The sequence below is a fragment of the Marmota marmota genome, unplaced genomic scaffold (assembly GCF_001458135.2).
Source record: "Marmota marmota marmota unplaced genomic scaffold, marMar, whole genome shotgun sequence".
NCBI lineage: Eukaryota > Metazoa > Chordata > Mammalia > Rodentia > Sciuridae > Marmota > Marmota marmota.
In genome coordinates, this window is record NW_025999962.1 from 7296539 (window position 1) to 7309149 (window position 12611).

The window sequence follows — 12611 nt, forward strand, 5'->3', positions numbered from 1 at the left end:
TTGCAATCCTCCATCTGAGTTGCTGAATTACAAGTGTGCACTTAATGGAATCAGCACCAAAACAGACATAAAGACCAACAGAACAGAAGACACAGAGACAAACCCACATAAATAGTCATTTCATACTAAATAAAAGCACCATAAATATACATTGGAGGGGCTCAGGATGTGGCTCAAGTGGTATCGAACTCGCCTGGCATGCTCGAGGCACTGGGTTCGATCCTCAGCACCACATAAAAATAAAATAAAGATGTTGTGTCCACTGAGAACTAAAAAATAAATAAATATATATATATATATATATATATATATATATATATATATATATATATATNTATAATCTGCACACACACACAAAAATATATATATATATATATACATTGGAGAAAAGATGGCTTCTTCAACAAATGGTGCTGGGAAAACTGGAAATCCATATGTAGCAGAATTAAATAGAACCCTATATCTCACCATGCACAATTCAAATTGGATCAAGGACCTAGGCATTAGACCAGGGACCCTACATCTTCTAGATTTAGGCCCAACTCTCCATCAGCCGGCTTAGGAACCAACTTCTTCAATAAGACTACTAAAGCACAAGAAGTAAAATCAAGAATCAATAAATGGGAGGGTATCAAACTAAAAAGCTTCTTCACAACAAAAGAAACAATCAAGAATGTGAGGAGAGAGCCTATAGAATGGGAGAAAATCTTTGCCATCTGTACCTCAGATAGAGCATTAAATCTCCAGGATATATAAAGAACCCAAACAACTTAACACGAAAAAACAAATAACCCAATCAATAAATGGGCAAAGGAACTGAACAAGCATTTTACAGGAAAAATACAAATAATCAACAAATATATGAAAAAATGTTCAACACTCTAGCAATTAGAGAAATGCTAATTAAAACCACACTGAGATTCCATCTCACTCCAGTCTGAATGACAATTATCAAGCAAAAATAAATGTGGGGGAAAAGGTTTACTCACACACTGCTAGTGGGGATACAAATTGGGGCTACCACTCTAGAAAGCAGAATGGAGATTACTCAGAAAACTTGGAATAGAAACACCATATAACTCAGTTATCCCACTCCTCAGTATATACCCAAAGGACTTAAAATCAACATACTACAGTAACGCAACCACATCAATGTTTATAGCAGTTCAATTCACAGTAGCTAAGCAACAGAACCCACTGAGGTGCCTTATAACAGATGATTGGATAAAGAAAATATGGTACATATACACAATGGAATATTACTCAGCCATAAAGAAGAATGAAATTATGGCATTTACTGGTAAATGTGAAATAAGCCAATCCCCAAAATCCAAAGGCTGAATGTTCTTTCTGATGTGCGGATGCTAATACACAATAAGGTGGAGAAGGGAAGAACAGAAGTTCACTGGATTAGACAAAGGGGAATAAAGAGAAGAGAGGGGAGAATGGGCATAGGAAAGTCAGTAGAATGAATTGGACTTAACTTTCCTATGTTCATATATTAATACATGGCCAGTGAAACTCCACATCATATACAATCACAAGAATGAGATCCTAATTAGAATAAGTTATACTCCATGTATGTATAGTATGTCAAAATACACTCTACTGTCATGTATATCCAAAAAGAATAAAATTAAAAACAAGTGTGCACTTAACGTTATATAATTTTCTATATTAAGCCTTTAAAATTTAGGCTGCAATTTCCATTTAAAGTACATTTTAATTTGATCATTAAGTTTTAAAATTTTGTTTTGTTTTGTTTTTTACTATTGGGGACGGAACCCAGGGGTGCTTTACTAATGAACCACATCCCCATTCCTTTTTATTTTTGTTTTGAGACAGAGTGTCAGTAAATTGCTGAGGCTGACCTTAAATGTGCTATCCTCTTCCTCCAGCCTCCCTAGTAGCTGGGATTAAAGGTGTTAACCATCATGTTGATTTCATTAAGGTTTTTTGTTGTTGTTTTTGCAGTGCTGGGAATTGAACCCACTAAAATTGTGGTAAATAAAGGTCTGGAGGCACAGTTCAGTGGTGTTGTATTTGCCTGGCATTCACAAGGCCCTGGGTTCTGTTACTAGCATCAAAATAAAATAAATAATGAATTGTGATTTAAAAACAAAAACAAAAACAAAACATGTATCACCTCAACCTCTCCTTTATTTTTCTCTTTGTTTTTGCAGTGCTGGGGCCTTGCACATGCCTGGCAAACCATCTACCACTGAGCTATACCCTGAACCCCATCTTAACCATTTTTAAGTGTATAGTTCAGTAGAGTTCAGTCAGTGTATTTCTATATATACAACACATCTCTAGAACTTTTTCATCTTGCAAAACTGAAACTCTATGCCCATTGAACATTAATTCCCCTTAGCCCTTGGCATTTATTTATTTATTTTTAATTTTGAGACAGGGTTTCACCGAGTTGTTTAGGGCCTCACTAAGTTGCTGAGGCTGGCTTTGAACTCTCCATCCTACTGCCTCAGCCTCCCAAGCCGCTGGGATTACAAGTGTGCACCACAGTGCCCAGTTTATTGTAAATACTTTGAGTAGAATTATATAGTATTTGTCTTTTTGTGACTGGCTTATTTTGCTTAGCATGATGATGTCAACATGTATCCATGTTGTAGCCACATGACAAGGGTTTTTTTTCTTTTTAAGGCTGCACAATTTCCACTGCATATACACATGAGTGCCATATTTTGCTCAGCCTTTCATCTGTGGGGGGGCGTCTAGGCTGCTCCCACCTCCTGGCTCCTGTGAGTAATGCTGCAGTGGCATGGGTGTGCAAATGTCCCTTCAGCATTCTGCTTTCACTCCTGCGATCCCAGAGGCTTGGGAGGCTGAGGCAGGAGGATCATGAATTCAAAGCCAGCCTCAGCAACTTAGTAAGGCACTCTGCAACTCAGAGAGAGACCCTGTCTCTCAATAAAATATGTAAAGAGGGCTGAGGATGTGGTTAAGAGCCCTTGGCTTCAATCCCCAGTACAAAAAAAAAAGCAATTATGCTTTCAGAGATTTGTTTTTAATAATGGCCTTTCATAAAATGAACCAAAAAATTAAAATGTTGTCAACGAAAGTTTACTAAGCAAACTGAATTATTTTTATCAAAGACAAGTATCTTTTGAGAGTATGAGTCAACTTCAGCACTGAAATTTAAAATTTAAACTTGTTTATATATTATACTGATAAAGAAGGAAGTGAAAGAGACCAAACTCACCTTATCACCACACCAAAACTGATTTAACTTTGAAATTGCTTAAAACAATCTTCCAACAAACATCTAGGCCATGATGGGTATCATAAAAAAATCCAAATCAAAACTACATCTATAGGGCTGCGGTTGTGGCTCAGAGTAGAGAGTTCCCCCAGCACAGGCAAGAACCTGGGTTTGATCCTCAGCACCACATAAAAATAAATTAATTAAAGATAGTGGGTCCAACTACAACTAAAAAATAAGTATTAAACAAAAAAACTACATGGATAACCTGCCTAAGTAGAAACACAGTATCCAAATGAGCTTTCCAAAAGCATGGTAAAATAACCAAGAAGCAAAAATGTGTTTATGTTGCTTTTTGGTAAGATGTCATAGTTTTTATATTTACTCCTGAGTTATACATGTCATGGAATTAAAGCCGTGTAATTTTAATGTAGTAATTATATGGCAATCAACTTAACTTGTCTACTTTGCTACAGTAGTTCTTTTAAAGTGAATATCCTCAGAAAATGATTACATTAGATATAGTAAAATAAGCCCCATTCAAAAGCAACACCATTGAAACTATTGTTTAAAACTATACACTCTAAAATCTCACTCATGCACACACACTGAAATTCAGCACAATCAATCAAAATATTAATAGTTTAGCACAGATAGTTTTCATTATCAAAAGTCTATTATTTTGGGCCGGCGTTGTAGCTCAGCAGTAGAGCACTTGTCTAGCACGTGTGAGGCCCTGGATTCAATCCTCAGCACCACATAAAATAAATAAATAAATTATAAAGGTTAAAAAATCTAATATTTTTTAAGAGAGCTTTATGCATGCATGGCACCCTTAACTTCCCTTTTAACATATCTTAATTCTACTGAAACACCACAGAAATGAAATAATTTTTTAAGGCTTCCAGAATATATAATCAAAATGTTAAATGAGGAAACAAACAAAGTGGCACAGATCATCCAACAAGGTAATTTCAGTCCTAACACTTCAAGAATTTGCTTTCTGATCCTCAGAAAGTAACATCACCTGTGTCCTCTGGATTCCACACAGTGAAACAGCTACTCATAAGGACCAATGTCAACGGATAAGAGCCATTCTAGAAATCACTTCGGAGAAAAAATAGGCTAGATCTCTGCCTCACACCACATACAAAGACAAATGCCAGTTCAAATAAGGGACTAAATGTAAAAAGTAAAGCAAAGAAATGAAGGATAACATATTGTGTTAGGGTAAGGAAGAAGACTGCTCTGGGTAAACAGGAAACATGGAAACCATAAAGGCTGATTTTACTATATAAAAATTTAAAAAACTTATTAGTATGAAAGTTATCCCAATGTTAGACGACAAAGACTGAAAGAAAATACTTAAAACACCTCAACAAAGGTTACTATCTAAAATCTATGAAGGGGCTGGGGATATGGCTCAAGTGGTAGCGCGCTCGCCTGGCATGCGTGCAGCCCGGGTTCGATCCTCAACACCACATACAAACAAAGATGTTGTGTCCACCGAAAACTNCTTGCCAGTGAGAAGATATACCCTAACGGCACGCCCCCAAGGCCCACCTCCTCCAGCCACACACCCCCAGCCTTCAGTTACCACTCAGTTAATCCCTATCAGGGGATGGGTTCACTGAAAGCTCTCACAATCATTTAATCTCTGAATGTTCTTGCACTGTCTCACACATGAGCGTTTTTTTTATTACTTATTTTTTTATTTTTGCATTTGCAGATGGACAGCAAACATTTATTTTATTTGTTCATTTTTATGTGGTGCTGAGGATTGAACCCAGTGCCTCACACGTAAAAGGCAAGCACTCTGCCACTGAGCTATAGCCCCCGCCCCTCACACATGGGCTTTTGAGGGACACCTAATATTGAAACCATGACACCATCACAACAGAAGGTGTTGCAGAAGTTTCAAAGAATAAAAGCCTTCAAAAAGTGTCAAGTCACAAAAGCAAGTCTCAGAAGAATAATGTTGGGAAGTCAGGTGTGGTGGTACACTCCTGTAATCCCAGCTACTCATGAGGATTGGGCAGGAGGATCACAAGTTTGAGGACAGCCTCAGCAATTTAGACTCCCATCTCAAAATAAAATAAAAAAGCTGGAAGTGCTGGGAGTGTGGCTCAGTGAAAGAGCACTGCTGAGTTCAATTCCTAGAACAACATACACATACACACACACAGAATTAAGTTGGGGAAAAAGATCTAGTTGTTATTTTAAATATATTTTAAAAAAATATTTAGGAAGATCACAAGGGGAAAGAGGGCAAAAGAGGAGTCTCACTTTCTATATCCACATTTGCTGCTTGATTGTCTTTTACAAGCATGTATTCCTTTTTCATTCTTTGATTTTTTGGTTGTTTTTTGGCATGGTACCAGGGACTGAACCCAAGAGTACTCTACCACTGAGCTACATCCCTGGCCCTTTTTATTTTGAGTCAGGATCTTGCTAAGTTGCAAAGACTGGCCTCAAACTTGTCATCCTTCTGCCTTAACTTCCCAAGTTGCTGGAACTACAGGCATGTGCCATAATTAAAAAACAAAAAAGAAGAAGAAGAAGAAGAATGGGAATTTCCTAAATCATTCAGCAATGTGTCACTTTTAGGGTCTGCTGTGAACTATTCAGTCCTTAAGTCCTCCTATCCAGGATTCATTCATATTTATAAAGTACATAAATAATCAGTGGCCAACTATAGTTCTAACATTAAAATAAATTAATTTTTAGGGCTGAAGATGTAGATCAAAAGTAGAACTCTTGCCTAGAATATGCAAGGCCCTGTGTTTAATACCCAGCACTGCATATAAATACATATAATAAAGGTCCATTGACAACTAAAAAAATATATTTAAAAAATAAAAAAAAAAAAATTAATTAAAAAATAAAATCTAGGGGTTGGGGATGTGGCTCAAGCAGTAGCGCGCTTGCCTAGCATGCGTGCGGCCCGGGTTCGATCCTCAACACCACATACAAACAAAGATGTTGTGTCCACCGAAAACTAAAATAAATAAATAAATATTTTAAATTAAAAAATAAATAAATAAATAAATAAAATCTATGAAGGACTCCTACAAGCTTTAAAAAACAAAAATCTGCCAGGCCTGGTGGCGCATGCCTGTGATCCCATCAGGGAGGCTGAGGCAGGAGGATTGTTCAAAGTCAGCTTCAGCAACTTAGTGAGGCACTGAGCAACTCAGTGAGACTATGTCTCTAAATAAAATATAAAAAGGGGGCTGAGGATGTGGCTTAGTGGTTAAGCACCCTGCATTCAATCCCCCCCAAAACCAAACAATCCAATAAGAAAATAGAAAAGTAAATAGATGATACATAAAATAAAAATAAACTAACAATAGATAGTCCATTTCTCAATAAGCAAAAAAATGCAAAATTAAAACAGTAAAATATTACAGTGGCAAATTTTTTGGGTGGGGGTTTGGGGATTGAACCCAGGGCCTTGTGCATGTGAGGCAAGCACTCTACCAACTGAGCTATATCCCCAGTCCCTGATACAGCTTTTTAAAAAGGCAGTTTATTAACAACTATCTTCATGTAAATCACACATGCCCACAGATTTTATAAGTTTTATTATAAAGTACCCAGAAGACAAAATCTTCTATAGAAATAAACCTGTGTATAAATATCTAAGAAGAAAAATGTTCAATAACCCTTCAGTAGATAAATGGATTTTAAAAATGTGGCATAAATACACAATGGAATATTACTCAGCAATAAAAGAGAATAAAATCATGGCATTTGCAGGTAAATGGATGCAGTTGGAGAAGATAATGCAAAGTGAAGTTAGCCAAACCCCCAAAAAATAAATGGCAAATGTTTTCTCTGATATAAGGTGACTGACTCATAGTGGGGTAGGGAGAGGGAGCATGGGAGGAATAGATGAACGCTAGATAGGGCAGAGGGGTTAGCAACGATGGTGGAATGTGATGGACATCATTATCCAAAGTACATGTATGAAGATGAATTGGTGTGAACATACTTTATATACAAACAAAGATATGAAAAAATTGTGTTCTATATGTGTAATAAAAATTGTGATGCATTCCGCTGTCATGTATTTAAAAAATAAAAGCAATTAAAAAAATGAAAAAGTAAAAAAAAAAAAAAAAAGAATGTTTAATAAAATATTTTCTGTACGAATTGAAGAAGTGAAGGTCACCAAAAAATCTTTTAGATAGAATGTTAGTCAGCTTTTTCATTGCTGTAACCAAAACACCTGGCCAGAACAATTTTAAGGATGAAATTTCATTTGGGAGCTCACAGTCAGAGAGGTCTCATCCATGTACAGCTGGCTCAATTCCTCAGGGCTTGAGGTGAGGGAGAACAGCAGGGAAGAGTGTGATGGAAGGAAGCAGCTCCCATGACGATCAAAAAACAGAAAGACTCCACTTGCCAGTGAGAAGATATACCCTAACGGCACGCCCCCAAGGCCCACCTCCTCCAGCCACACACCCCCAGCCTTCAGTTACCACTCAGTTAATCCCTATCAGGGGATGGGTTCACTGAAAGCTCTCACAATCATTTAATCTCTGAATGTTCTTGCACTGTCTCACACATGAGCGTTTTTTTTATTACTTATTTTTTTATTTTTGCATTTGCAGATGGACAGCAAACATTTATTTTATTTGTTCATTTTTATGTGGTGCTGAGGATTGAACCCAGTGCCTCACACGTAAAAGGCAAGCACTCTGCCACTGAGCTATAGCCCCCGCCCCTCACACATGGGCTTTTGAGGGACACCTAATATTGAAACCATGACACCATCACAACAGAAGGTGTTGCAGAAGTTTCAAAGAATAAAAGCCTTCAAAAAGTGTCAAGTCACAAAAGCAAGTCTCAGAAGAATAATGTTGGGAAGTCAGGTGTGGTGGTACACTCCTGTAATCCCAGCTACTCATGAGGATTGGGCAGGAGGATCACAAGTTTGAGGACAGCCTCAGCAATTTAGACTCCCATCTCAAAATAAAATAAAAAAGCTGGAAGTGCTGGGAGTGTGGCTCAGTGAAAGAGCACTGCTGAGTTCAATTCCTAGAACAACATACACATACACACACACAGAATTAAGTTGGGGAAAAAGATCTAGTTGTTATTTTAAATATATTTTAAAAAAATATTTAGGAAGATCACAAGGGGAAAGAGGGCAAAAGAGGAGTCTCACTTTCTATATCCACATTTGCTGCTTGATTGTCTTTTACAAGCATGTATTCCTTTTTCATTCTTTGATTTTTTGGTTGTTTTTTGGCATGGTACCAGGGACTGAACCCAAGAGTACTCTACCACTGAGCTACATCCCTGGCCCTTTTTATTTTGAGTCAGGATCTTGCTAAGTTGCAAAGACTGGCCTCAAACTTGTCATCCTTCTGCCTTAACTTCCCAAGTTGCTGGAACTACAGGCATGTGCCATAATTAAAAAACAAAAAAGAAGAAGAAGAAGAAGAATGGGAATTTCCTAAATCATTCAGCAATGTGTCACTTTTAGGGTCTGCTGTGAACTATTCAGTCCTTAAGTCCTCCTATCCAGGATTCATTCATATTTATAAAGTACATAAATAATCAGTGGCCAGGGCTGGGGTTGTGGCTCAGCAGTAGAGCGCTTGCCTAGCACGTGCGAGGCGCTGGGTTCGATCCTCAGCACCACATAAAAATAAACAAAATAAAGATATTTTTTAAAAATAAGTAAATAAATAATCAGTGGCCAACTATAGTTCTAACATTAAAATAAATTAATTTTTAGGGCTGAAGATGTAGATCAAAAGTAGAACTCTTGCCTAGAATATGCAAGGCCCTGTGTTTAATACCCAGCACTGCAAAAATATTATGTAAATGAAAAACTTTTAAAACTTTGTTTCGTCAAACAAATGAACACAGCACCTTTACTCCCCCAACTCACTGAGTGGTGAGTACGTCTACCAAGGAGTGCCCAGTGAGAAGACTCATTTCTGCTTTATACTTTAATATAGACGAGGCCCAACCCAGACAATGCATCTGTGAAAGAGTCAGGCAGCAGGAGCTGTGGAACAGCAAGGCTATTATACAAAATGTTCAAGTCTGCTAGGCTATTTGAAACTCTCTGAAAGAAGCACAGGACATATAACATAACTTTTACAGAATCTGCCCCTGGGATGTTTCCTGAAGAAGCTGATTCAGAGTAGAGGTTACCCAAGTGCGTTTTTAAAGATAAAAACTGGTTGTCTTGTTTTGTTCCCCCCCCACCCCCAGGGCTGAAGACCAAACTCAGAACAACTATGAATAATGAGAAAAACAACCTACTCCTTACAGGTGTGCTCTGCCACTGAGCTAAATCCCCAACCCCAAGACTGGTTTGTTTGGGAGAGGGATACCCTCTAGAGAACAGAACTTTCATCTGTGCCTAAAAATAAGCTTTAAATGCGGGCTGGGGTTCTGTCTCACTGGTAGAGCACTTGCCTAGCATGTTAGAGGGCCTGGGTTCCATTCTCAGCACTGCATATAAATACATATAATAAAGGTCCATTGACAACTAAAAAAATATATTTAAAAAATAAAAAAAAAGCTTTAATGCCCTTGTCATTATTTCCTTCAACTCCCTCTTATTCATGAGACTTTGATCTTGACAACTGTATGCAAGGATGACAGAGATCTGAGAGTACGATACTATAAAACACTGGGGCGGGGACTCAGCGGTAGCGCACTTGCCTGGCATGTGTGAGGCACTGGGTTCAATTCTCAGCACCACATATAAATAAATAAATAAATATAATAAAGATCTATCAAAAATTAAAAAAAAAACAAAACACTTCAGTGCTGGGGATGTAGCTCATTGGCCCGGCATGCACAAGGCCCTGGGGTTCAATCCCCAGCACTGCAAAAAAACAGGCCAATAAAGGAAAAAAACTCTAAAGCTAGAAAGATCTGGGTTCAAATCCTAAGTTCCACTGTAAGTTGAATTATTATGGTAAATAAGTTACCTACCCTGATTTCTGAGTAAAATGGAGCAACATGCTGCAATGAGTGGAAATGACAGATTAAAAAGACATCTAACTAAGAACTCATGCACTGAAAGCCCCTGACCCATGGAGCTATGATTTCTATATCACAAGACCTTTGACTGGAGTGTGAGGTCGGGGAGTGGATGTGAGGCAGGAAGAAAAGCACTTAAAAGTGATTCTCCTGTCATTCCATTGGGATGCCATGTCTGGCATTCTAATTTGCTGAAGATGAATTGATTCCATCAGTTCATGCAGATGTAAGTGCGTTTGACAGAATACAGCAAAGTTAGAATTTATACTGTGGGCTATTTTTAAAACTGCTAGGTTAGCAAAGTAAACTGGCTGTGAAAATATCCTGGTTTCCGTTCACAACAAATACAAGACAAACCATTTTCCTTTAATGACTCTGGCCTCGTGGCAGCATAATCTCTTCTGCATAATTCATTCCTAAGGGTTTCAGAGACATAATTTTCTTAAGACAGATCAAAATTAAACTACTTTTCTAGGAAGAAAAAATGAAGAAGAGGGGTTTCCACAGATTTTTCAATAAATTCCATGAATCACCATCCCATTAGGAGACTACAAGTCTCAAGAAAAAAATAGTAGTTCTGTCAGTACTTTAAGCCAGTCTGAAGTTTTTTTCCTTTAAAAGGGCATATGAAAAACTGGTCTGCTCTACAATACAATTTTTCAAATTCTGTGACAGAGGGAGAAAAAAAATCGACTACTCAATTTTTTTCACCAAAAAGCTATCCAGCAGACTCCAAATTTCAGGTTTAAAACCAATCACCCTTGAAAAAGTCCAAGGAGAGATCTTGTATTGTTTAAAATGTTGGCTAAATTATGTTAATTATAATTCCTGCTCCTTTAGGGAAACAATTTGTATTTAAACAATGATCAGAAGTGTAAATAACCAAATGGAATAGAATTTCAGGAAGTACTATTCAAATAAATTCAAACTTGGAATGTAGGCGCAGTCAGTTTAGTTCACTTCATAAAGACATTGCTAAGAAAAGGATGTACTATTTTACACTTTCTTTGGAAAACAACCAAAATGAATTAGTTCAATTTGGAACATCCTGAGCCTTAAAGCCTTTGCAAAAGCATAATATAAATTTTGATTAGTCAAGTGTGAAAAACTACAAAGCCAACTTTCTTGTCCCTCCAGTTAGTCAGTCTATAAATAGAAGCAATGCATTAAGAGCACCAAAACAACTGGTGAGTTCCACAATATCTCCAATGTATACATCCCAGCAAATATACTCTCAGCTTGTTGAACCAAAGTGTTTCCAAGGATCTGTAACAGAACCCTTTTTAAATAAACAGTGACTCACTGTTTGCTTTCTTCACCAGGAGGTGGAGTCTTGCCATGCCCTTCCATTACAAAATCCTCCTGTTCCACCTGCAAAGGCAAGAACCATAGGTTAGATGCACCCACTAAGTAATATGCAGCTCACTCCAAAGTGCCAGGCTCTGCCTGTGCACAGGGCCATGACACTGCAGTAGCTAGGCCAGAAGCTTAGGACCTGTGGTTTTCATTCTTCTTCACTCTCCAGATTTGCTTAAGGTACTTCTCCTTGGGTGACTAGATTTGCTGAATGAAAAAGGAATCATGTTGATTTGCACCTCATGTAACAAAGGATTTGCATCTGGAATGTAAAAGAAAGACTATGAATCAATGAGAAAAACAACCTACTCAAAAAGTCTGCAAAATAACTAAATAGGAGTTCCACTGAGACTTATGCATATGAAAAGACGCTTAATCTCATGTCAGTCAGGAAAATGCAAACTGAAATCACAAAGAGAGATCATTTTGCAACCACCAGGTTGGCTAAAATGAAAAAGTCTAGCAATATCAAGCACTGGCCAAGCAACAGCAGCTCTCACCCACACCCAACAGGAGGGAAAAATAGGTACAATTACTTTGAAAACAGTTTTTGCCATTCCCTGCTACATAGGAACATGTACTTACTATACAAATTTCTTCCTATTTTTTCAAGGTTTTTTTTTTTAAGTTGTAGATTGACACAATACATTCATTTTATTTATTTATTTTTATGTGATGCTGAGGATCGAACCCAGTGCCTCACATGTGTTGGGCAAGCGTTCTACCACTGAGCTACAACCATAGCCTTACTATACACATTTCTAACTGTATTTCTAGCTATGTACTCTAAAGATGCTTTTGCACATATGCAAATATATTTATAGCAATATTATTTTAACAGAAAAAAATACAGAACTATCCATCAACAGTGAAATAGATAAATAGGCTCTGATGCTCTCAGACAACAGAATGCTATGCTACATGAAAAATGAATGAACTACAGCTACATGCTTCAACCTGGATGAGTTACAAAAAATTAACACTGAGTGAAAGAAACAAGACACAAAAGAATACAGTCATC

At 37.5% G+C, this 12611-nt stretch overlaps 1 protein-coding gene across 1 annotated transcript in view; it reads right to left on the reverse strand.

The window, feature by feature from the left end:
* Tnrc6b (trinucleotide repeat containing adaptor 6B) overlaps window positions 1-12611 on the reverse strand; it is a 189883-nt gene that overhangs the window by 149958 nt on the left and 27314 nt on the right. The window contains exon 3 of the mRNA XM_048803107.1: window positions 11538-11605. Within this exon, the coding sequence (XP_048659064.1) occupies window positions 11538-11605 (68 nt within the window). The remainder of the gene's footprint in view (window positions 1-11537; window positions 11606-12611) is intronic.